This window comes from Sciurus vulgaris (assembly GCF_902686455.1).
Source record: "Sciurus vulgaris genome assembly, chromosome: 18".
Lineage (NCBI taxonomy): Eukaryota > Metazoa > Chordata > Mammalia > Rodentia > Sciuridae > Sciurus > Sciurus vulgaris.
This window is the reverse complement of record NC_136479.1, coordinates 31635569-31661435: the sequence shown is the minus strand read 5'-3', so window position 1 is coordinate 31661435 and position 25867 is coordinate 31635569. Positions and strand designations below refer to the sequence as shown.

At 41.7% G+C, this 25867-nt stretch overlaps 1 protein-coding gene across 1 annotated transcript; it reads left to right on the top strand.

Moving 5' to 3' along the window:
* Window positions 1–688: 688 nt before the first annotated feature.
* KPNA7 (karyopherin subunit alpha 7) lies at window positions 689–25023 on the top strand. Its single transcript, XM_079121138.1, has 10 exons — window positions 689–772; window positions 2510–2638; window positions 9256–9338; window positions 9751–10019; window positions 11321–11403; window positions 13578–13841; window positions 15680–15913; window positions 17556–17738; window positions 21797–21943; window positions 24832–25023. The coding sequence occupies exons 1-10, from the start codon at window positions 707–709 to the stop codon at window positions 24901–24903; spliced, it is 1530 nt and encodes a 509-aa protein (XP_078977264.1). The 5' UTR covers window positions 689–706; the 3' UTR covers window positions 24904–25023.
* The last annotated feature ends 844 nt before the right edge of the window (window positions 25024–25867 follow it).

Below are 25867 nucleotides of genomic sequence, written 5' to 3'. Positions count from 1 at the left end.
GTGATCAAGAAAAGAGTCATTGGGGATGAAGTGGACTGGGGTCAGCTCATGCAGAGCCTCAAAAGCAGTCTGAATTTTCTTCGAAGCTCAGTGGGCAGACAGGAGAAGATTTTTAAGCAGAGAAGTTTCATGATCAGACTGTTCTCTTGATGAGCTCCCTTGACTGCTATCATAGAGAAGAGAATGGGAAAAGGTCATGGTAGAACCAGGGAGGCAGCGGTGGGAGGGTGTGGGTGGAGGATGATGGCGGTCTAGACCAAGTGGAGGAAGTTGGCCAATGGCTTAGCAGAGCGTCATGCTGGAGTTGGCTCTGACCCAGTATGCTTCTGGCGTGGGAGTAAACGTCATCTTCCTATTGGGTCCAGTTACCCTCATGAACTTTGTACAGAACTCCTTGAACATGACCTTGTGAAAGGCTTCCATGTTTCCTCTTCCTATCCTGGTCCTCAGTGGCCCCGTTCAAACCACCCTGCCTGTTCATGGCTTCCCTTACTACTATTCTCAGGACTGGTTTGCTCAGTGCTCATGGCCTTTTGAGTTGGCACAGTGACACTACAAACACTGACTTTCTGAGTCTGCTCTCTGATCCCCTGGTCCCTTGGAGAGCAGAGATCCTGATGCTGTTCATACAGTAACCCACACCCTGGGCACTGAATGCCTCTTTGTAATTTCCCTGATTGCAGGTGGCTTCCTCTTTCCAGTCGAGATGCCTACCTTGGACGCTCCTGAAGAGCGACTGAGAAAGTTTAAGTACCGAGGCAAAGATGCATCTGTGAGTAGGAAGCAGTTGCTTCAGTCTATCAGGGACCAGTGTCGTGGAAATCACGTGGTTGAAAGGCATCTAGAATGGGGCAGAGATGCAGGGAGAGAAGGCAATTCTAGCAAAATGCTCATTTAAGTGTTCAGATGTTCACTGAATGATTCAATTTTTTTTTGCATGTTTGAAAATTTCAAAATAAAATATTAAAGGTAGAGAGGACAAATGTCTATGGACTTAGGAGCCAGACGACCTTGGACTTAAAACAAGGTTTCCATGTGACTTTGCAACTATGCAACTTCAGAGTTCTAGTTTCTTCGTGTATAAAACAGGGCTGCTCACTACCTCTGAAAGGCCAGGTCTATAGATGCCACGCTGTTTACCAAGGAACTCAAATGTTGGCAAAGAGGTATAGCCAACCTGCATATCTTCCAGAAATAGAACTGGGATGGAAAAGTCCAGACTGCTGGTCTTGTGGCCGGGAGGGACTTAAGGGTGTGGGCAGGGGTCTGTGTATGGATTCTCTCATTCAGCTTTTCTGGTCTCCGGGTTTTCCTGCTCTACTTCTGTGTCCTACAACAGTGCATCTGGCTGACATCTTACATAAGACAAGTTACACCTTGGGACTCTGAAAGTCAGCCTAGGATGAGGGAAGCACCTGATCAGAGAAGCCTGGTTAGGACATGTCCAGAGGCAGATTCTTGTTAGGGTAACCTGCTCCAGCAAGCATAGCTCTCTGGCTTCCTGGACATTGCAGATTAAAGGAAACCAGGTAGGATGAAGGAACCCCTCTCTGCAGGGAACAGTAGGATAGGCCAGCAGCTGAGACGAGAGGTGGTCCCATTTAGTGACAGGGCCACAGTACAACTGGTTCTAAGGGCCTCAAAGGTGTCCTGCTTTGCCTTTTAACACCCAATGACCTTGTTCTCAAGCGAGAATTAAATGATTTGTTAAGGAAACAGAAGTATCTAATACAACTACTTTATGTAGTCTTGCACCATATAAGGGCTTCATATATGACGGTGGCCCTGTAAGCTTGCCTTGCCTGGTGACATCGTCACTATCTTAGTTTGCATAAATACATTCTTTGATGTTACACAATGACAGAATTGTCGAACAACCCATTTCTCAATGCATTCCCATCATTAATCCATGAAAGGTTTAATTACTATTTTAGTCTTTAAACTCATTTATCCAGAAAGTTCAGGTCATTTCTCCAGCATTCACAATACTATCAAGTCTGTGTGTTGTTGACTTAAGAAAAAAGTCTTTTAAAAAAATTCTTTTTAAATCTCCTTCAATGCCTTTAAGTGTAACCTCTGAGATTATGCATCTAGTTGATAGGTGGTCCCCAAGAGTCCCCAGCCCCACTTATCTAGCCATCACTAGAAGGCTTAGTCCCACCAGGACTTTATACTCTTCAAAACTAATCAGCATCATTGGAGATGTGCTCCGACTCGGCAGTGGGTTGCTCTGCTAATGTCTTTATAGCAGAGAATTCTGCCTGTCAAGGATGAACATGACCTTCCTTTAATTTTGGGCAGAAGATTAAATTTTTTCCTAGAGGTTTAATGTTGGGAGAAATTAGAGGAGGTAGATAGGGCCGAGACGATTTACTGACCTTGATTCTTCTAGCCTATTACAAGTGTAGAAAATGAACTCACATGCTTTGAAACCTGCTCAAAAGGCAAAACAGCAAGACATCCTGGCTCCCTGGCCCTAATTGTTGCAATTGTTTCTTATCCTCCCCAGGTGAGGCGACAGCAGAGGATGACCATCAGCCTGGAGCTCCGGAAAGCCAAGAAAGATGAGCAGGTCTTAAAGAGAAGGAATATCAATGATGTCTCCCCTGAACCAGCTTCTGAAAAACCAGCGAAAGGGGTAGGTCACAACGTGGCGTTTAGAGCAGTTGTGTGCAAAATGCATCCTGCGCGAGATTCTCTGGCCTGGGAATGTTTAAGAGAGTCGGAGCTTCTAGACTGATTTAGGCCTTTAAAGAAAGCGGTGAAGAAATCATGGTTCAAGCCAAAGTGCCTTCCTCAGAATGCTAAGGGTCTTTACTCGTGGTCATGAGTCTGTGGGATGGGAGTGGGGAAAGAGCTACTGCAAACTGAAAATCCACTTGTTCCTCTAACTCTGGTCGGTTAGGAAATGAGGGTTCACAGAGGTTACTTCTCAGTAAAGGCAGATAGTCCCTGGACATGTAGTCTCTCCTAAGACTGGATTGCTGTCTTCCGTTCTCCATCCTCCCCAACCTCACTGGATATAAATTCTAAGGCAAGTCCTGTTTTGTGACTCTTGAATGCCTTAACTTTTCTTTCTTAAAACTTTGATAACATTGTATGTCTTTATTTGTTCATTTGTTTGCTAGTTCGTTCGTTCGTTCATTCATTCATTCATTCATTCATACTGGAGATTGAACCCAGGGGTATCCTATGGCTGAGCTACATTTCTTTTCTTTTTTTTTTTTTTTTTTTTTTTTTTTTTTTTTTTTTTTTTGTACCAGGGATTGAGCCCAAAAGCACTTAACCCCTTTTATTTTATTTTGAGACAGCACCTCACTAAGTTACTAAAGGCCTCACTAAATTACTGAGGTTTTCCTTGAACTTGCAATCCTCCTGCCTCACTCTCCTGTGTGTCTGGGATCATGGGCATGCGCCCAACTGTTTAGGGCTCTTTGAGGGCAGAGATCGTTTCAATTTTGTCAAGTGGATCCAATGATGCCCCCCCTTTCATCCAAGGTAATGGATATAATCACTCTCTGAATTGCCCAGGGACATGAACCATATATATCAGTTAACTTCATTTGTCTAGAATAGTCCTTATGGTTTTTCCTAACTGAGGAAGGTATGAAACAAAACAATGTAAAAAATTGTTTCCCTTTTTATCTTTATTAGCATGTTCTTTTTATAAAAAAATAAGATCTAATTTACATACTCTCAAATTCACCCCTTTAAAATATATAATAAATTATTTCTCATGTTTACAAGGTTACATGATCATCATCACTAAAACATATTCATCACCTCAGATAGAAACCCCATGCCCAACCAGGTGTGGTGGTGCATACCTATACTCCCAGCCACCTGGGAAGCCAAGGCAGGAGGATCGCAAGTTAAAGGCCAACCTCAGCAACTTAGACTGTCTCAAAAAGGTTTGGGGGTGCTAGGAATGTAGCTTAGTTGGTAGAGTGCTTGCCTCACATGCACAAGGACCTGGGTTCAATCCCCTGCAACACACACACACACACACACACACAAGGCCCTGGGGATGTAGTTCAGTGTTAAAACACCCCTGGGTTCATTCCTCAGCATTCCCCTCTCCCCCAAAAAATAAATCCCATGCCCATTGAACAGTCCCTATATCTCATTCCCCATAACCCCTGGCAAGTATGAATCTACTGTCTTGTTTCCCTATTCTGGACATTTAGTCTGAATGAAATCCTGCAGTATGTGACCTTGGGTGCTTAGCTTCTTCCACTGAGCATAGTGTTTCCAAGCTCCATCTGGGTTGTAGCATGTTCATTTCTTTTTGGCTGAGTGTTATTCTATCATGTGGATAAAGTTTATCCATCCATTAATGGTGGACGTTGGAGTTGTTTCAATTTTGGGGCCATTATGATTAATGCTGTTATTAATATGTATGCACACGTTTTTGCTTAGGCAAGTATTTTCGATTCCTTTGGGAATATATAGCATTGCTAGGTTATATGCTAATTCTATGTTTAACTCTTTGGATAGGTCGAATAATGATCCCCTGATATCTCTATCTTCTAATCCCCAGAACCTGTGAATGTTACCTTAAAACAAAAGGGACTTTGCAATTAAGGATCTTAATAGGAGGAGATTTTCTTGGATTTTCTGAGTGGGCCTGACATAATCCCATGGTTCTTACAAGGACAAGGGAGAAGCCAGAGCAGAAAGAGAGGTGTTGCGCTTAGAAGATGGAGAGAGAGGCCCCAGGGCAAGGAATACAAGGGAGTCCACTAGAAGTTGAAAAATTCAAGGCAATGTATTCCTATGAGAGCATTTAAGCCACTGGGGTTGTGGTAATTTTTGCAGCAATTATAGGAAACTAATATGCTCACAAACTGTTTTCCTAAGTGGCCACGCTGTTGGACAATAACAAGTATTATTAAGAATGTGAAAATGTACATTTTTTAAATGATAGCCCTCCAATGGGTACAAAGGGCTATGTTGTAATTTTGATATGTTTTCCTATTGACTAATGATAATGAGCATCTTTTCATATGCTTGTTGGCTGTGTTTTTCTTAGAGAAATGTCTTTTCAAACCCTACGTTCTTTTTTTTTTTTTTTAGGTCAAGTAATTTGTCTTTTTTATTGAGTGGTAGTTCTTTCTATGTTTTGAGTACTAGACCCATATCTTATCATGCATGCTTTTTTCTCTTTTGTCTGTTTCCTTCTAAGAGTTTTATAGTTTTAGCTCTTATGTTTAAATCTTTGATCCATTTTGAATTAATATTTGTAAACTGTATGACTAAAAGTTCATTTTTTGAAAAGACTATTTTCTATTCATTGAATGTTTTCAGCACCCTTGTCAAAAAAACCTAATATGTTTACCATTATGTCAATACAACAGGGACTTGATTGCTATAGCTTTGTAGTAAGTTTTGAAAATGGTAACTTTTACAAGATTATTTTGACTATTCTGTGTCCTTTATATTTCCCTATGAATTTTAGAATCAGCTAGTCAGTCTTCAATAAAGTCAATTAAGATTTTGATGGTAATTGCATTGACTCAATAAAACAGTTGATGAAAAATAGCCATCTTAACAATGTCAAGTCTTCCATTTCATGAACATGGGATGTCTTTCCATTTATTTAGCTGCAGTTTAATTTTTTTAGTCTTGCATATAATATAAGCATATGTCTTATATTTTTTATTCCTTTACTCATTTTTATTCTATTGTAAATTGTTTTATTTTTGGATTATTCATTGCTAGTGCATAGAAATATAGTTGATTTTTATATATTGATTCTACAATGTAACTAGATTTATTAGTTTAAAATTTTTTGTTGTGAATTCTTTCGGATTTTCTATATAGAAGATCAAGTCATTTGCAGGTGGAAATAGTTTTACATCTTCCTTTCTTATTTAGATGCACTTTATTTCTTTTTCTTGCTTAAATAGCCTATCTAGAACTTCTAATACTATGCTGAGTAAGAGGAGCAGAACAGATATCCTGTCTTAGCCCTGATCATAGGGGGAGAAACTTTCAGGCTATCACCATTAAGTATGAATCTAGTTGTGGGATTTTTATAGATGCTGTTATCAGGATAAGGAAATTGTCTTTTATTCCTAGTTTGTCAAATGTTTTTATCATCGAAATGTACTGCATTTTGTCAAATGTCTTTTCTGCACTTATTGAAAAGATTGTGTTTTCCCTTTTATTGTGATAGAGGGTATCACATTGGTTTTTTTAAAAATATTTTTTAGTTGTAGATGGACACAATACCTTTATTTTGTTTTTTAATTTTTATGTGGAGCTGAGGATGGAACCCAGTGCCTCACACGTGCAAGGCAAGCGCTCTGCCACTGAGCCACAACCCCAGCCCCACGATATTTTTTTTGTTATCTTGAACCATGCTTGCATTTCTGGGTTAAATCTCATGATGCATATGTTTCATAGGTTGACACATTTGGTTTTCTAGTATTTCGCTGAGGATTTCTTTATACCAAGGAAATATTTTTTATTAAAGTAGAGATTGCCAGTTTTTAAAAAATACATGGGAAAGTATAAACATAGAAAGGCAACACCTTACAACTAATTTCTAAACTTGATACTGTTGAAATACAATCTCTACCCCTCCAAATCGGTTTGCTAACAAATGGATTTTTAAGTTGATTTACAACTCTTTTCACCAATTTTGTTTGACTGTTACTGAGTGTTTTGGTTTCATTCTATATCTGAACTTCATTTTTTAAAATGTTTCCTTCTCAAGTAGTCATTTCTTGAATTAATGTAAGCAACTATAGGGAATTTCCATAAGTCACAAGAAATCAATGTTTGCTACTCTAGAAATAGTTATCATTTGGGGTTATTTACACTAAGACCTACATTTTTAAAGGCAAAAGGTTATCAAACTGAGAGTTGAGAGCAGAATGACTAAGAAAAGGCAATTCTTTTACTGCAGACCTGCTTTTTAAGAAAATGTCATTACTTACTTTGGTACTATTGCTAGAGAAGCAGTTTCTGCAGACCACAGGTACCTATATAGCTGTCCATTTTATGTTTCCTTTTCTAAAGAATGACACTTTACCAATGAAGTTGCTCAACCAAGTAAGCAGACAACTTTAAATGAACATACTTTAGCTGCTCAAAATAAATTATTAATTGGTTTAGCATCCTGGGGTCTGGAAAAGAAAGCAAAACCCTCTTTGTTCCAAAATTAGAATACCTACTCGGAGGCTGCCCACAAGATACCTGTCTGTCTTATGTCCCCAATCAGTTTCAAAGGTGGACTTTCTGGAACTCTGTAACATCATAAATGTCTTCATTTCTCAACATACAATATGGAGCCAGCAAAACCAAAGAAGCATACTCAGAAGGTAGAAGCTGGCTTGGATAAAACAAGAGGGTATATATCTTATATGAAATAAGAGAAAAATATGTGGTTATTAAAGCAAGATGATCCCGGTTTACACATAAGTCTGCTTAAACGGATTATGACTGGATATTGGAAATTTTCTTTTCCTAACATAATACCCATCATATAAGTTAAGCTGGTCCTAGTTTCTCACAGATCTTATTGCCTTGGATTTATGTAGTACACAGTCACTGTGTTGCCATCAACTTATACACAGCGGCCACCCAACCAGCCTTTAAAGCCTCTTCAGAAATATACCAGATGCATTAAATGATGACATCTTTTAGTAGAATTCTGCACATCAATACAGCATATGAAGAACCAGTGATTGGTCCTCCAATGTAGATATCCTCCTATTTCACATCACAGAAGCAGTGAGTTTACTATGACTTCCTTACAGGAAACTCAGTAGCTATAAATTTTTGTTCAGTTTCAAAACATTTCAATATTTATTAATTCCAAAGATCTGAACACCATGTAGTAGTGGCATTTTGGGGACTAAGTGCACACAATTGTCACTGAGGATTTTTGCATCTGTAGCGATAAGGGATATTGGTGTGTATCTTTCTCTTCTCACAATGGCTTTGGCTGTTTTGGTATTACTATGATTTGAATATGGTGTGAGTGTGTTCCCCACCCCCAAAGATTTGTGAACTAGAAACTTGTTCTTTTCAGTGTGGTGGTGTTGAGGTGGTAGAACTTCTCCAAAGTAGCACCTAGTGCAAAGTAATTAGGTCACTGGGGGCCTCACCCTCTGAAGGAATTAATGTAGTTTTTGCAAGATCGTGGTTAGTTCTTACAACAGTAGTTGATTATAAAGTAAAGCCAGTTCATGAACTTGACCCTTTTACATGCCATTGGTTCTCTTTTCATTACTCTTCAGCCAAAGGGCCCTGACAGGATACAAATGCCATGGTATGTTGACCTTCTAGCCACCAGAAGCATGAGGCAAATAAATATCTTTACTTTGTAAGTTATCCAACCTCAGGTGTTTTGTTATAGCTATAGAAAATGAACTAATACAGTTACCAAGGTAATAGTGACCTCTAAGAATGACTTAGAAAGTTCCCCTTCTTCAATTTTTTTTTTTTTTTTTGGAAGAGTTTGTAGAAGTTTGTGTTATTTCTGATGTTTGGAAAATTCACCATTAAACCATTTGGGCCTAGACTTCTCTTTGAGGGATGTTTTATAATTACTAATTCAATCTCTTTAGTTGTTATAGTTCTATTCAGACTTCCTATTTCTTATCACTTTTGGTGGTTGTGCATTTTTAGGAATCTGTCTACTTCATCTAAATTATTTAATTTGTTGGCATACATTTGCTCCTATTTCCCTTTTCATTTTTTATTTCTATAAGTTCAGTAGTAATTTCCTCACTTTAATTTCTGATTTTTAATAACTTGGTTCTTCTCTCGTTTCTCTTCTTGGTAAATCTGACTAAGTATATTGTGGTTGATCTTTTCAAGAACCCACTTTTATTCTCATTGACTTTTCTCTATTTTTCCAATCTGTTTCTAGTCTTTATTTCCTTCTGCTTGCTTTGAGACGATCAGTTTTCTCATTGCTTTTACTGAAGAGGGTTATTTTGAAGGTGCTCACTTGTTATTTGTTTTTTTTTTTTTTTAATATCTATTATTATGTTCTTAATGCACAGAATAAAAGGGTGCAGAGGATCCAAGGGAATTATTCCTCCCTTAAGCAAAGGGAGTGTTCACTGTGACCTATGACCTATGAACCACAAAAGTGTCCCCCCTTCCCTGAAATAGACCTGCATACACATTGGGGCATCCGGTTTCAGCAGCCTGTTTTCATCATGAATGGGTAGACTAGGTGATACTTATTCTCCCTTCTAGCAAAGTCTCTGACCTGAATGTGCCCCTCCTTTGCAGGTCAGCCTCTCTCTGGATGAAATAATCAAAGGTGTGAACAGCTCGGATCCAGTTGTATGTTTCCAGGCCACACAGGCAGCCAGGTATCACCAAGCAGATTTCTTCTATTTACATGTTCATAGTCTGAAATGAGCTCTAGTGGTCCCTTTGGATTCTTGGCATTGTCAAAATGCCTGGAAAACACAGGAGAAGACTAGCCCTTCTAAAAGCAAGACCAGATTCTATGCTATACTGAAAAGATGCAATGTGTTATCGGAGATGAATTGCTTAATTTACATTGGCCTCTATGGAACTTTAGCTTATAGAAAACACGCAGAGGAAAACGTTGCTTGGTGACCGCAGAGTGCTTCAGGCTGAGCAATAGGACATTGAGGACCTCTGGTCCAGCTGTTTGTTTCATCTGATAGACAGGAATGCCAAGAACATGGAGAAAGGAGGTCCTGAATGTCTCCCTCACGTGGCTTTCCCTGCACTCCCCTCTCTATCCTTTCATAGGAAAATGCTGTCCCGGGAACGGAACCCTCCTCTAAACTCCTTTGTTGAAGCAGGGCTCATTCCAAGGCTGGTGGAGTTCCTGAAGTCATCTCTTCACCCCTACCTGCAGTTCGAGGCAGCCTGGGCTCTGACCAACATTGCTTCTGGGACTCCGGAACAGACCCAAGCCGTGGTGGAAGCGGGTGCCATCCTGCCCTTGATCGAGCTCCTGTCTTCCCCGCACATGACTGTGTGCGAGCAGGCTGTGTGGGCCCTCGGTAACATCGCCGGTGAGACTCTCCTTACTGGGCTAAGGTGTGCGGTGGGCAACACAGATTCTTTGGTAGTATGGTGCTCTCGATATTCTGGAACCCCTCCCAGTATGAAAAACTAGAAGGTTCTGGGAAAAGTACTATCAGCTATTTTGAAATTCAGAGCCAGGTTCAGAGACCAAACGTCAAAGCTGAAACTAGATAATGCCATGCATACCAAAGCAACAGGCTGCTGGGCCCTCTGCCAATGCCAGGGTCCCACAGCCTCCAGTCTTAATAGATTCAGGAACCAAAGATGGGTCTTTGGCCCATCAGTATGAGGGTTTGTGACAGATCGTTGCATGATCCAGAACCCTTCCTCCAGTGAAATGTTAAGGGGGAAGAAGTTCCTTAGTTTGGGGTAAAACATCATCCCCCAAAATGCAATCCTAAAACTGTGTAGATTTGGGACCTGAGGCTATAGTCACATGTGTGAGAAAGCACAAGGTAGAGAGTTAGTGCTGCAGGGCTGGAAGCCCCCAGATTCCTGGCTGAAGTAAATGCACTTGCTCTCTTGGGGCAGGGGGAGAAAACCTCAATTGGGCCCCTCAGGATTTTGACAAATGAAGATCAGCCAAATATTAGCAATTTCAAGTTCGGAGAAGCAGCAACCTTCCATGACTGAGTCAGCAGAAACACAAGTATGATTAGATCTCCAAGGACTTCAGATACTGGAATTAGCAAACAGTATAAAATAACTACTTTAAAAAAATGCTTGCGGAAGTGATGCATCTATTGCAGATATATTCTTTCTCATTTTTCTTGGTCCAGTCAGGAACAGGCAAGCCTGGTGATCTAATGTGACTTCTGCCTTGCCTTCATGGCTGAAGAACACCAAGATTCCTAGGTATGCTAGTCAGAGTTGCAGATGGCTGATTGCCACCTCCACGGATCCCCAGATTTTGTTCTGAATTGCATTTGTAAGTTTCTGCCCCCCACCAGTGTCTTCTGGTCTGTGCTCACCTCCGTCTTCCTGAGAACCATGATGTGAAAGGTTTCCAGCATTTACAATGTACCTCCTGGGCCAGGTCAACTGTCTCCATGTGTCCACAGCCTCCTCTTTTAGCAATTGCTATGAGTAGCACCTGCTTGTCACATCAGGAATGTCCACCCAACAGATACCTCGGAGACCTCGGATCTAATACACGACTATACTACCTACTTGCCAAATCCCCAAGAATGAGTTTTCTTCTCTCTTCTTTGCATAAATGTTTTAAAAGTGAGTCACCCACTTCAGGATCCTTTGTTCTCTTTGAATGTCTGTTCTGATCTATTTGTAGGTGACGGTCCAAAACTCAGAGATATCGTTATCTCCAGCAATGCCATCCCACATCTGCTGACCCTGGTTTCATCAACCATACCAGTGAGTGTCTTTAAAGTAGAAAACCTAGCTAGGTGACAAATTCCCAGGGTTGGGAATCTGGGGAAGTAGTTCCAAACCAATGCTATGTCATGTGGCTGCTCCCTAGTCCCTTCTAATAGTGAGGGGTCTAGGACAGAGTATCATTTTGGGAAAAGACTGACCCAAATTTGTCTTTAGGGACCAGTAGCACTGATCTTTCTTCTGGGGGTAATAAGAGAGGTCCATTAAAGGGTTTTTAAAATATATTTTTAGTTGTCAATGGACCTTTATTTTTTATTTATCTGTGGTACTGAGAATCAAATCCTGTGCCTCACTCAAGCTAGGCAAGTGCTTTACCACTGAGCCACAACCCCAGCCCCCATTAAAGTTTTTCAAAGCTCATCAGTCTGCAAACATTGACTAAGATCTCCAACAAAGGGGCACCCACAGATGAGATGGCACTGCGGTCATGTTCATGGGTGATAGGGTCTAGGTTTGAGACTCGGCGACAAAGTTGATCAATATGGTAACAATAGAGGACTACCTGATTTAGGGAATGGATTCTGGATTTGCCTCCAACAAAAATGTAGAGAAGCAAAGGGATCAAGAACAAAACCCTCAAGGTGGGAGAACACTGGACATATTTGAACTAGAAAAAGGTGGCCGCAGCCAAAGGAGTTTGCAAGGAGAGAGAAATTTAAGATGGCAGGTAGGTCCAAGGGCTTAGACATCATTCTGGTGGCACAGGGAAGCCTATGGAGGATGTCAAAGGAAGAAGGAAGGTGGTCTGATCTTTCAGAAAGACCCTCCTGGCTGCCTGTGGTAGGATTATAGCAGAGGAAGCTGGTGAGGCTGATGGATGGGGTTGCAGCTACACCAAACATGGCAGATGGAGGGAAGCAGGATGCTCAGGCTTCTGGATAGTTGTTTAGATGACCGTCCTCTTAGAGACCCGAAGAGGGAGGGAAAGAAGAGTCAGAACTTCCTTTACAGACATACAGCAGAGGTTAGTTAGAGGCATCACGACAGCCGCGGCAGGTGGGTGGATGTGCCAATCTAGATGATCACACACACATGGGTTGTCCAGCTGGGCAAGACCAACGAGCAGACTGAACCCGGCTGGCTGCTGCTTTTGTAGAATTTTACAGTCCCGTGCTGTTGGCTTACACGTTTTCTGTGGCTGGGGTTGCAAGTTGAGGTCAGATGTGAATTGTCACAGTTAGAGACGTACGGTCCACAAGGCTGAATATGTTGACTAGGTGGCCCTTCACAGCACTCTTTGCCCTACCCTGACTCACAGTATGATGAGGCTAGGACCAAGTCCTGGGGACTCCAGCATTCAGAAGTCAGGCAGCACCTGGCAAGAAGATGGGAGAAGAAACGGCTCACTTGACAATGGAAAACTGGGTTCAGTGTCAGTGCCAAGAAGAACTTTTTCAAAAGGAAATGGCTGCCTGCTGGTAGAGCTGAGAGGGACTATAGTTGTAGGACTGAGAAGCAGCAAGTAGATTAGGAGACTTGGGAGGGACTGGTTTCCATTACTAGCTGTGAAGAAGTAGAGGCAGAAACCAGAGGAGGACAGCTGGAAGAACAAGGGAACAATGAGGAAAGATGCATCCTTGAGAATGGACTTGGAAAGATAGAAGTGGGGTAGTGACTGGAGAGGGACCAAGGGCAGGATTGAGGAGCAGGGTGTTGAAGGTCCCCGAGCACGTTTCTACACTGGCGGGAGAAAGTCAAAAGACACAGACGATGCTAGAATTTTTAAAAGCAGACACTGATGGGACTCGGAGGTAGGGTGGAGAAGACTGATCTCAAATAGAAGATCAGAAATATGATCAACACGCCAGTAGAGTTTTAGGCTGGAAAAAAGACAAAGTGACTCTTGTTTTGATTTTTTTTTTTTCCTATCAATGAAAAACAAATTAGATCATCCATTGACACTAGAGTGGGTAAAGAATACTACTTCTTCATTTTGAAAAAATAAGAAACCTCCATCTAACATTCAAACGTGAAATACAAAGCTCGTTCTCTTTGTCTCCAATACGCATCCCTGCTAGAACAAATTCCTATTTGAAGCTCTAAAGCTTTGGTTCATGCCGATCGATAATATTGATCCAAGATGGGAAGGGCACGCTGTGATTTGCAATTTCTCTCCTTTGCACCTGATGCTGGAAGCAATCTCCTTGTTACAGATCACATTTCTGCGGAATATCACATGGACCTTGTCCAACCTGTGCCGAAACAAGAACCCGTATCCTTGCAAGGAAGCGGTGAGGCAAATGCTGCCTGTCCTGTCCTACCTGCTGCGGCATCATGACAGTGAGATTCTCTCGGACACCTGCTGGGCTCTGTCCTACCTCACCGATGGCTGCAATGAGCGCATCGGTCAAGTGGTCAGCACTGGGGTTCTGCCCAGGCTGGTAGACCTCATGACCAGCTCGGAACTCAATGTCTTGGTAAATGTCCTCCTGGGTCCCACCTATTTCTGTAGGGGCCTTCAGATTAGAATTTCATTGGGGGCGAGGTACCAGGGATTGAACTCAGGGGCACTCGACCACTGAGCCACATCCCCAGCCCTATTTCGTATTTTATTTAGAGACATGGTCTTACTGAGTTGCTTAGTGCCTCACTTTTGCTGAGGCTGGCTTTGAAATCAAGATCCTCCTGCCTCAGCCTCACTGGGATTACAGGCATGCGCTACTGTGCCATGCTTCAGGTTGGAATTTGAGAGCCAGATTCACTTTGCAAGGCTCTGTTCCCTGTTCCTGGTCTTCACGGTCAGCTCTAATCCTTTGCCTGGGACAAAGCATGTCATCTGCATTTCCCTGGTCTTTGCCATGATCTAACCAAAGATTTGGATCTATCTTGATCTAAACTTATAGTGGTTATTAGAGGACTTTTCTCTGTGTGTTACTGGGGATTGAACCTGGAGGTACTTTGCCACTAACTACATCCCCAACACCATTTAAAAATAATTTTATTTTGAGGCAGGGTCCTGCTAAGTTGCTGAGGCTCGCCTTGAACTTGCAATCCTCCTGCCTGAGAATCCCAAATTGCTGGGATTATAGACATGTACCAATGTGCCTGGCAAAAGGATTTACTTTTTAATCTGACAACTGGAAAAATATAGAAAACCACCAAGTGAAAATTGCTTAGAACCTACCATGCAGGGAATTATTTTTGTCTTTCCTTCTAGTGGTCCGTACATGTGAACTTAAACAATTTTGTTTATACAGTTGTGTGTGTGTGTGTGTGTGTGTGTATGCAAAGTTCATTGTATATTTGAATTTATTATAAAAATATAAAGAAAAATTATTCTCCCCAGTCCATACTCTTAGGTTACCTTGATACAAATAGCACAAAAATCCATTAACAAACACTCTGATAGGTTATTAAATACATACCACCCACATAATATACTGTTTTAAGAGATGTGGTGTATTGAGGATGCTTCTACTCTGCCCCTTTGATTTTTTTATGCCTGATATTGTAGATTGCACAGCCTTAGTGATCACATTCTGAGAGTAGTAGAGTGTTTCTCAGATGTCAAGATTGGTTTGGGAATAGAACTGGGGACACAGAATGAAGAGAATAAGAAAAGAAGCAACTTCTTAGAGGTTCTGGGGCGCAATTGAGCTGTCCTGGCAAGGCAGTGATTGGCCTATAATCCTGCTTCTACCTCTCACATGAGTAGCTGCTATATAGCCTAATAGGCTAGGAAAACTCTTGAACTATTGATGGACTTTCATGCAGTCTGTCAAAATAATGCGAAGAATCCCAAAGGAGTTCATAGTCGGTCTCTCTAGGAGAGTCGTTGCCTTGAGTCTAGTCATAAACCCGTGGTGGGGACCTTCACAGTTATTGTGAGGGGCTTCATGAATACACCAAGAAATGCCACCGGAATCTCATCTGTTCCAATTAAACACAAAATAAAAGCTCAATACTAGTGCCAAATACAAAGGCAATGGAACTTTTTGACTTGATAGACGCTATCAATTCAGTGTCTTCCCCGGTTGAAAGTGGAAGGAGACGCAGCATTTCCTGATAAAGGTATCCCTTGACCTCTATCCCACTTGAGCCAGAACTTTCGGGAAGTTGGCAAGTACCTTGACACTGTGTAAACACCGCCATGCATGTATTGAATGAATAAGGATCATGGATTTAATTCTGGTTCGTGAGCTTTCAAAGTCCATAGTGTGACTGATGTTTGGGAGGGCACAGAACTAGGTGTGATGGTCACCTCTGCTGTGATAGATTTGCAATACTGGTTAGACTTCTAACCCTGTTCTTCCAGACCCCTTCTCTCCGCACCATGGGGAATGTTGTCACAGGAACAGATCACCAGACCCAGCTGGCCATCAGTGCGGGCTTGCTGAGTGTGCTGCCCCAGCTCCTGAAGCACCCCAAGACCTCCATCCAGAAGGAAGCAGCCTGGACCCTGAGCAACATTGCTGCCGGGCCCCACCAGCACATCCAGCAGCTGATTGCTTTCAACATGCTGCCGCCTTTGGTGGATCTACTGAAGAATGTAAGTGGCACACTTGAAACATCCACAGCAAGAGAGTATTTCCTGATTCCTTCAGGGATTTAGATACAGGCTTAGAAGGAAATTGAGAGCACAACAAAGCTATGAATCTTTCTGTCTAAAGAAAGGAAGGGACCTTCCCCAGTGAAGAACCTATTGAATATCTGGAAGACTAAACAAACATTGTTCAATGAAAAGGTTACCCCACAGCTCAGACATCCAGAATAATCTCGAGCTAGTAAATAATGGCTTATCTCTAATGGCATGGTCAAAGAATATGCTTGCCAAAAGGGAGGAGATCTTGCTTTGTTTTAAGAGGAAAAACTTATCAGGCTACGGTGATGTCATACGAAGAAAAAAAGGTAGCTTTTCAGTATACAGATGAAGTTGATTAAAGAGGTGATCTAAATGGAAAATTCAAATATAAAAGTAGAAATACAATAAAGCTTCCTTCTACCTCCTGATTCCCATTTCCCTGGAGCAATTATTATCAGTGTTTCCTTTTGCCACCTTTTAATGAACTACATTAAACCATCTACAGTCAGGAGTGGTTAGCTCTGGTTGGGGGTGGGGAGGCAGGTGCCATTGCATGGGGAAGGGAAGCTTCTCTGTTCTGATTTGGGATGGCTGGTTCCCAGGTGCATATCAGGTAGGAAAAGCTAGGCAGGTGTGCGGTCCAGATCGTAGCATCTTCCAAACTTTTAAGGCACTTCCTATTCTGAGTACCTAAGTCTAAACCTGTTCTAATTTAAAAATCCAGTTACAAATCAAGCAGTACTCATATTTCAAACCACGTCTTTTGAAATATAACTCATTTGGCACCATAAATTATTTATTTTTGTTTTTGTTTAATGCTGAGGCTGGTTTTCCCCAGCCAAAAAATGAGAGCAAGTCCTTCGACCCAGGAACAGAAGGATCCATGATAAATTAGGCCCCTATCTCTGGGCCAAGTGCTTTCTATAAATGTAAGATTCATGGAGCAATATTTCAGTGGTCTTTCTCTTACCTCTGGGCTGACTCAGTCCCATAGATCACTTTTGTGTGCCCTACTATATAATGTGTCCAAAGTTGTACTTGGTCAGGAAGATTAGAAATAGAGCCTAGTACATACCTGTGATCCCAGTGGCTCTGGAGGCTGAGGCAGGAGAATCACAAGTTCAAAGCCAGCCTCAGCAACTTCACAAGACCTGTCTCAAATTAAAATTTAAAAAGGCTTGGGATGTGGCTTAGTGGTTAAGCACCCGTGTGTGTGTGTGTGTGTGTGTGTGTGTGTGTATAATCACACACACATATATATACATATATACATATACACATACATACATTATATATACGTGTATATATGGCCACTGTCTGAAATTTCAAGCATAATTTCTAGTCTGTGTAGATTACCTGGATTATGTTGGTTCTAATTTCCCCATAGCCTGACGTAGGGAAATGAGTCTACTTGACCTTAGGGACTCCCTCCAGGACCCCACTGGAACTGCTTCCTGTTTCATGGTTTCTCAGATGCCATCTTCTGATCAAGAACCGGAGGCAGGTAGTCCTGACAGTCACCATCGCACCCAGAAGGTGACCTGAGTCAGCATCACTGTATTTGGGTTCTTTGGGACAGGTAGAGAATGTAAATGTTCTGTCTCTGCAGGGAGAATTCAAAGTTCAGAAAGAGGCTGTGTGGACAGTGGCTAACTTTGCAACGGGGGCCACCGTGGACCAGTTGTTTGTACTTGTGCACTCGGGAGTCTTGGGGCCACTGTTGCATCTGCTCAGTGTCCCAGATGTGAGGACTGTTCTCATCATTCTGGATGTCCTCTCTTATATCCTCCAGGTGAGCTCTTCTGAACGGGTTGCTTTGTAAATAGCAGTCTCTAGTTTTAAACATTTTAGTTTGATTCTTGAAACCCAACTAGGATGCTGTTACCTCTCTACCCTCCCTCATCATGCGTCCTATGGACAACACAAAATGAAGCAGCTCAGAGAAGGATGACTGCCTTTGTGCCAGGCACCATTCGGAATACTCAGAACATGCCAGGGCAAAGTCCCTATTCTAGAGGAGCTGTTATGTTAGTGGGGTGGGGGCCAGACACACCAAGGAGGGAGTTCTAGATAAAGTAAATCAGATTCGGCGCAGTCACTAATCGCTCGGGGTGGGGAACCAACGGAGTTATTGTATATGCCGTAGGCGGGAGAAGGAATGTTTTCTGAGGAGGAGCATTTGTGTCACAATCAAGAGAGCAAGTGAGTCTGTGGACATCGCGGGGCAGGAACACTCTAGGCAAAAGGAATGGCAAGGAGAGGGTGTGGCCAGAATAAAAGGATGGAGAGTAGTAGAAGATCAGGCTTAAGGCAACCAGGGGCTGGATCACGTAGGGTCCGGGAAAATGTTGACTTTTTCTGAGTGAGGCCAGGAAACTGGTGGAAGGTTTGAAACAGGACCAAAGTCATAAATTATTTGAGAATAATTAATTTTATTGTAGGAGTGCTAGACCCTTCTACACAGTGAGGGTGGAGAAAGATAAAACATAGGATATACTGAATGAAGCAGCACAATTTATCAGGGGTCAGTCTTTCGGGACCACCCTGAAGTTCCTGCCCCATTCAGCTATGTGACTGGGAAAAGTGATTACTAAGAATTGAACTAGAATTCTAGAAAAGTCTAAGTTCTGAAATAACAAAGGAAAATTAAACTAATGTTTATATAGTATTGGTGTTAAGTCTAAATTGCTACATAGACATATTGCTACATTAACCCTTTGTAGCTTAAATCCAACATAGAGTATCTCACTAAGTTTCTGGAGTTGATCTGGAGCCAGTTTATCAGGATGGTTCTGGCTCAGGGTCTTGGACAGGGTTTGGTCAAGATGTCAGCCTGGGCTGACATCACCTGCAGGCTCCCACTTGAATCAGTTTCCGAGGTGGCTCACTCACCTGGCTGGCAAGTCATTCACCCTGTGGACCTTTTTGTAGGGCTGCCTGAGCATCCTTACATCATGGCAGCTGGCCTTCTAGGGAGCAAGCCAAATTAAACCAAGATGGAAGTCCCAATGTCTTTTGTGATATAGCCTTGGAGGTCATACTGTCATTTCAACAGTACCCTGCTGCTTACACAAGACAGCCCTATTCAATCTGATGGGAAATTACACAAGGGCATAAATACCAGGAGTGATTTGGGGATCATTTGGGGCCATCTTGGAGGCTAGCTATTTTCATTTGATTAAGCTCCTTTTATGTGGCTAAGCCATTAGAAAAGCTTCAAAGTAGCACCAGGAAACTCCTTTAAAAAAACCTACTTTGAGAATTCTTTTCATGTAACCATCTTAGAATGAATAGACTCAGTGGAGGCCAGATTTGAAACCCAGCCCAATTACACCCTGACACTTCAAGAAAATCATACAGATAAAGGGTAGAGACTCAGCAGCCACTAGACAAAGTTGGACCTGACAGGTTTATGAAAACACATCCAGGCTATAAAAATATAACTTCATCTGCTTCATTTGAATTAAACATTGGAATTCTTATCTTGGGATAGACTGAGCAAATTGCATCTGATGGATCCAGCAAAACACCTATATCAATGAGGGTTCCTGGGACTGAGGGTGGGAAAGATCAGGTAGAGTTGTAGAAAGCTTTAGGTGGCCAGGAGAGGGATGCTGTGGTCCTGTGAAGTAACTTCTGGACCTTCTAGTGTTCATTCAAGGTCTGAGATCCTCCTCTGGGGATCCTGCTGCTCTGGGGTCATCTCTTATTTTCCAGCTTTCTTTCTGAGACTGATGTAGGACTTTGGCTTCTCCTTCAGTTTTTTAGTCCAATCCAATAACTCATTTTGGACCTAAAGACAGGACTAAGGAAGGGATATCAAGGTTCAGACATAAAGCTCAAACTCACCAGATCAACAACATGGCTTATATTATGTTGATTTGACCTATAGGATGTTTTTCTGTTACTGCTTATAACCTTCAGATTATGACGTCAGAGAACTTTTTTACTCTGTTCTCCAAATATGATATCTAGCCAAACTACTCTTTTCCTCATAATATAAGACACTTGCTTTCAAAACTTTTTCCTTACTATCCCTGTTTTTGGAATGTCGTTATCCCAAAAGAAGGGATGATATCTCTGGCAAAGGGCTATTCATTAAGGATCTGTGATCCCTTCCAAGCTTGCCCTATGTATCTTCTAAAACAAAACCCTGATCATTTATGATATTGTACTTTTTACTTTGCAACACTTACTTACTGGTTGCCCCCAATAGTGAGTGATAGAAGGACCTTTTCTAAATCAACACTGTATTTCTAGCTGTGTGTGCCTCACCCATAATATAGATAAACATTGGAGGGAATGAATAACCTTTGGCCAATAAGCCAATGACTGGCATTGGATTAAATTCATTCATGTGATCGGCTCTCAAGGACTTCATTCTTTGCCACACTGTGGCTTCTGTGACTAAGGAGCTCTTGATTTCTCTTAAAGTTTTCTAGGGAGCTTAGAGCAGACTGTCTGTATTTACATAGCATTATTCTTTTTTTAAATGTAATGCTGTTTATTTAACTTCAAAAACATTTTTCGGCATTCTAAATATACAAAAAATAACATGACATTGCAAATTGTATTTAAGTACAGAAGATTCTTGAACTGTAATTGATGCAGTGGCTCTTTGCTGACAATGAAGAGTCCTATAGTTTGTTTGAAAACAAAGTTTAAAATCTGCTCTTCTTAACTAAAAAAAAAAAAAAAATTCAAATACTTATCATGCCAGTTGACCCCCCTTTTTCCATAACTAAGGAAGGAAGCAGAATGCTATATCACTATTTATACAAAACCAAGACAATCTAGAGTTAATAGAGTGTATTTTTTTTTTTTTTTTTTTTTTTTTTTTTTGTGCTAGGGATTGAACCCAGGGCCTTGTGCTTGCAAGGCAAGCACTCTACCAACTGCGCTATCTCCCCAGCCCAACAGTCTAGAGTTAAATGGATGCCCACTGCAGTGTCAGCAGATCCAGCCTTACAGTATAAGCCCTAAGCTAAGGCCCCTGCAAAAGGCTTCTTCCCCCAGAGCCTCAACGACAAAAAAATATGGAAGGCTTCACAAATTTGCGTGTCATCCTTGCGCAGGGACCATGCTAATCTTCTCTGTATCGTTCCAATTTTAGTATATGTGCTGCCGAAGCGAGCACGGATAGCATTATTAGAACATTCTTTCAAACTGTATTGAAAACAATTTTCATTAATTAGAAGGAGATATCTACTAAATAGTGATGATAATATATTTATGGACAGTAATATATTCAGTCAAAAAAAATGCTCACCATCCCTTATAAATTGATAATCTAGAAATATTGTATTTTGTGTGGCAAAAAAAAAAAAAACCACAGAATTTATGTAAATGTTTTATAGAAATAAACATTTATATACATGTATTTATGATACACATGTATTTCATACCTAGATATGATATGGTATATTTATAAATCATAAATATCTGAAATGGGAAGATCATGCTTTTTTCTTTTTTTTTTTCTTTTTTTGGTACCAGGGATTGAACTCGGGAGCACCTAACCACGGAACCACATCCCTAGCCCTTTTCGGTATTTTACCTAGAGACAGGGTCTCACTGAGTTGCTTAGAGTCTCGCTAAATTGCTGAGGCTGGCTTTGAACTCGCAATCCTCCTGTCTCGGCCTCCCAAACTGCTGGGATTACAGGCGTACACCACTGTGCCTGGCTAAGATCATGCCCATTCTAATCAATCTGGGGAACATGAAACTTGGCTCCTGCTGGACCAGGACCTTTGGTCTTATTCCCTTGAGGGAAGCTGCCATGATGGGGGCACAGGTTCTACCTCCCCAGGACACTGCCCCAGGTCTCACCATGTCTCGTGTGGTTCCCAGACAGCAGAGAAACTGGGTGAGAAGGAAAGCCTGTGCCTTCTGATAGAAGAGCTGGGCGGGATCGATAGGATTGAGGCTTTACAGCTGCATGAGAACCGTCAGATTAGCCAGGCTGCTCTGAACATCATCGAGAAACACTTCGGTGAGGTAAGTGACTTCCAAGAGGAAAGGTGTCCATCCCTCCTGGGGGCCTGCGTCTGCTCATGACCACTCTGCTGGTGATGCCACCATGAGGCAGGTGACCAGGCAGATGGGCTTCCCTGCAGACCCTCCTCTGAACTTCGCTTGGTGGCTGCCTACCTCTTCTGTCTAGTTGGCCTTTGAGTGTCAGGAAGCTGGTCTAAGCCCAGAAGGGGCTTATCCTGATGTCTCTGGCTTAAAGCTATTTCCCTCTGTTGGGGAGGGGTGGAGAGGGACAAGAGGTGGTACTAAGGTGACTTTCTACCCATGAATGCAAATGAGGAAGTCAGGTTCAACTTTTGAGAAACCATTTTGTCTCTTTCTGGAATACAATGTTGGGTGATGGGTTCGACAAAAGGCTTGTAAGTTTTCTGCAGCAGCAGGGAATAATGATCAAATATTAGATATTTAAAAAAATGTTTTGTGGTAAAATATATATAATATGAAGTGAACCCCTTTAATACCAGTGTAGCTTACTAAAACTCCTTTCCCAGGGCACACTAACTCCATGGCTTCCTATACCCAGCTCTTGGTAGTTACCCTTCTACTTTGTCTCTGTGGATTTGACTACTCTTGGGGCCTTATTTATATGAAACCATATAGTACTTGGTCTTTTGTGACTTATTTCTCCTTCTCAGGATATCTTCAAGTTTCATTTGTGTTATAGCCTGTGTCAGAATTTCATCCTTTTTTAAAGGCGGAATCACGTTCCATTAAATGTATACACCACATTTTGTCAATTCTTCCATCAGTGGACACTTTGGGTTGCTTATACAATTTAACTTCCGTGACTAATGCTGCTATCAACACGAGTGAGCAAATATCTGTTAGAGTTCCTATTTCTAATTTTTCCCCCTTTTAAGAAAATTTTGTTTTATTGGTGCATTATAATTATATATATTAGTGGGATTTGTTATTACATATTGAAACATGCACACAACATAATTTGGTCAATTTAATTCCCCAGTACCTCCTGCTTCCAATCCTTTTGAATAGATACCGAGAAGTGGAATTGTTAGATTATATGGCAAGTCTATCTTTAACTTTTAAAGAACCACCGTATGGTTTTCCACAATGGATGTCGCATTTTATAGTCTTACCAACTGTATACAAGTTTTCTAATTTTGCCACATCTTTGCCAACACTTATTATTGTCTTTTTTAAAAATCATAACCATCCTAATGGGTATGAAGTAGTATCTTATGGTTTGGACTTCTGCATTTGTTGGGTGCTGTTTTGCATTACTATAACAAAATACCTAAAGTTGCAAACTTACAAAGAAAAGAGGTTTATTTAGCTCATGGTTTTGGAGGCTCAGTGTCCCAGATTGGGCAGCCCCATCTGTTTGGCCTCTGGTGAAGGCCTCCTTGACTATATCAGAATATGGTGGATGCACCATGGCAGGAGGGAGTCAGGAATCAAGCTTGCTTCTTTTCATAGCAACTTTCTTTTGTGAAAACTAACTGGGGGGTCCCTTGAGAACATTGATTCCTTCCCAGGGTGAGGCCTCTAGTGACCTGACCACCTTGCACTAGGCACATCTCTTAAAGGTTCCACTTCCTCAACTCCACCACACTGGGAACCAGGCTTCTCGCATATGACTCTTGGGGACTATGGGACATACTCAAGCCATATCCAAACTATATCAAATGCTTTTCATATGAGGAAAGTAAGGTCAGAGTTCTTCAGTGGCAAGGTAAACCTGGGGCTAGGAGTTTCACGGGGAGTGACCCTTCTGTTAGGATTCAAATTTGAATCACCAGCAAAATGGTATGATGGAATCACAGAAGCCATGTGGTTGCTAACTGGAGGTAGCCGATCTTGGTTTGGGACACTAAGAGGATGCTCTCACAGAAGAGAAGACCTAGAAAAGCATTGAACCTCTTTAATTTTTCTGGGTTTAAGATCGTATGAGAACTTCACAAATAGGAGACATATCCCATAATGGCTTTATATCCCTGGGGCTCATTTAAGAGCTCTAGGTTGAGACTTCTGCTCTAGAAATAACAGCTACACCCATTATATCCTTATTCATGGCAAAGATAATGTTCTATGTATATTAAAGGTGCTTTTAAAAAGTAAGCCAGGCACTGTGATGCTTGCCTGTTATCCCAGCTACTCAGTAGGCAGAGGCAGGAGGATGACAAGTTTGAGGCCAACCTGGGCCACTTAGTGAGATCCTTTATCAAAAAAATAATAATAAAAAGAACTGGGGGTATTGCTCAGTAGTAGAGCACCCCTGAGTTCAATCCCCAGTACTTTGAAAAATAAATTAGTAAATAAAAATAAAACGCAAGCCAATCACGAAAGGACGAATACCGTTCGATTTCACTTCTATGAGATCCTTAGAGTAGTTAGACTCAGACAGAATAGTGGGTGCAGGGGTCAGGCTGGAGGGGGAATGGGAAGTTAGTGTTTAATGGGGAGAGAGTTTCAGATATGCAAGATGAAAAAGTTCTGGAGGTGGATGATGGCGATAGCTATGTAACCCTGTGAATGTTCTTTTTTAAAATTTTTTAAAGTTGTAGGTGGACACAATACCTTTGGTTTTTATGTGGTGCTGAGGATGGAACCCAGTGCCTCCTACATGCAAGGCAAGCGCTCTACCACTGAGTTACCACCCCAGCCCATGCAAATGTTCTTAAGGTCACAGAACAATCTGCTTGTATGTAGTTAAGAGGGTAGGGTTCTCTCTGAGAAGTACTTCCATGTTTCCCTCTTTCAGCCTCTCCTCTGAGGAGGCTCAAGGCCTCGCCCCCAAGAACAAACTCTAGCCCTCCTTGGATACTGTAGAGTCAAATGTGCGGTAACGACCAGCTGGGTTCTGGAGTTATAACTGTTTGTGTTCCCTGAAGGAAGAAGAGGACATAATTTTCCCGGTCCCGAACCAAGAAAGTGAATGCATGATGAATGTAATGAAAAAATAGCAGTACTTCCTCCACAAGTCCTAAAGCCCATAACCATGCACTAAAGGATAACGTCTTTGAGAAGCAGCACTGCTATTTCTTAGTGAATCACAAATGTAAAACTTTTAAAACTTAATAAAATGTTCAACACTTTCACTTCTTGATGTAGCTTTGACCTTAAATGTTACCCAAAGGCTTATATGCTGAGGGCTTGGTTGCCAGTCTGTGGTGCTATGGGAAGGCAGTGATACCTTTAGGAGGTGGGGCCTCAGGGAAGGAAGTGAGGTCATTGGGGGCGTGGCCTTGTAGGGGATAGTGGAACCCCAGCACCTTCCCTTGTTTTCTTTGCCTCCTGGCCACCTCAAGGTCAACACATTTTCCTCTGCCACACATTTCTGCCATGGGTCCAAAAGTAGTGGAACCAAATGACCAGGGACTAAAACAACAGAAACTGTGAGCCAAAATAAACCTTTTAAGTTGATTGCCTCAGGTATTTGTCATAGTCACAGAAAGCTAAAACCTCCCTATCAAAAGGTCACTTAAACCACTTGCACCCTAAAGCCAGGAGGAATTCATCTCTTGAGAACATTTGTTTGAGCAATTACCTTTAAGAATCTTAGAGCAAGAACTTCAAACAAGTGTCAAATGGTCCGTTCGGATAAGCTTTGACTTAAGATATAACATCACCAGTTCTCAGCGCAGCAGAGATGGTGGGAGGCTTAGCTTTCTTTCCTCTGGTAATTGGTATCCTGGCACTGTAAGAAGTTCTAAGATGATGGTCCTCCCTAGAAACTCAAAATCCCTCATATTTTTCCTAAGATATTCAAGTATAATTTTTTTATGCCATCATTAGTTTAAGGCAGTGTTTTTCTCAAATTTGAGGTTTATCTATACCCCCACGGAGCACTTGTTGGATCATATTAATGGCCCCCACCTCAGAGGTTCTCAGTGGAACTTGAGGATTCACATTGCTAAGACACTTCCA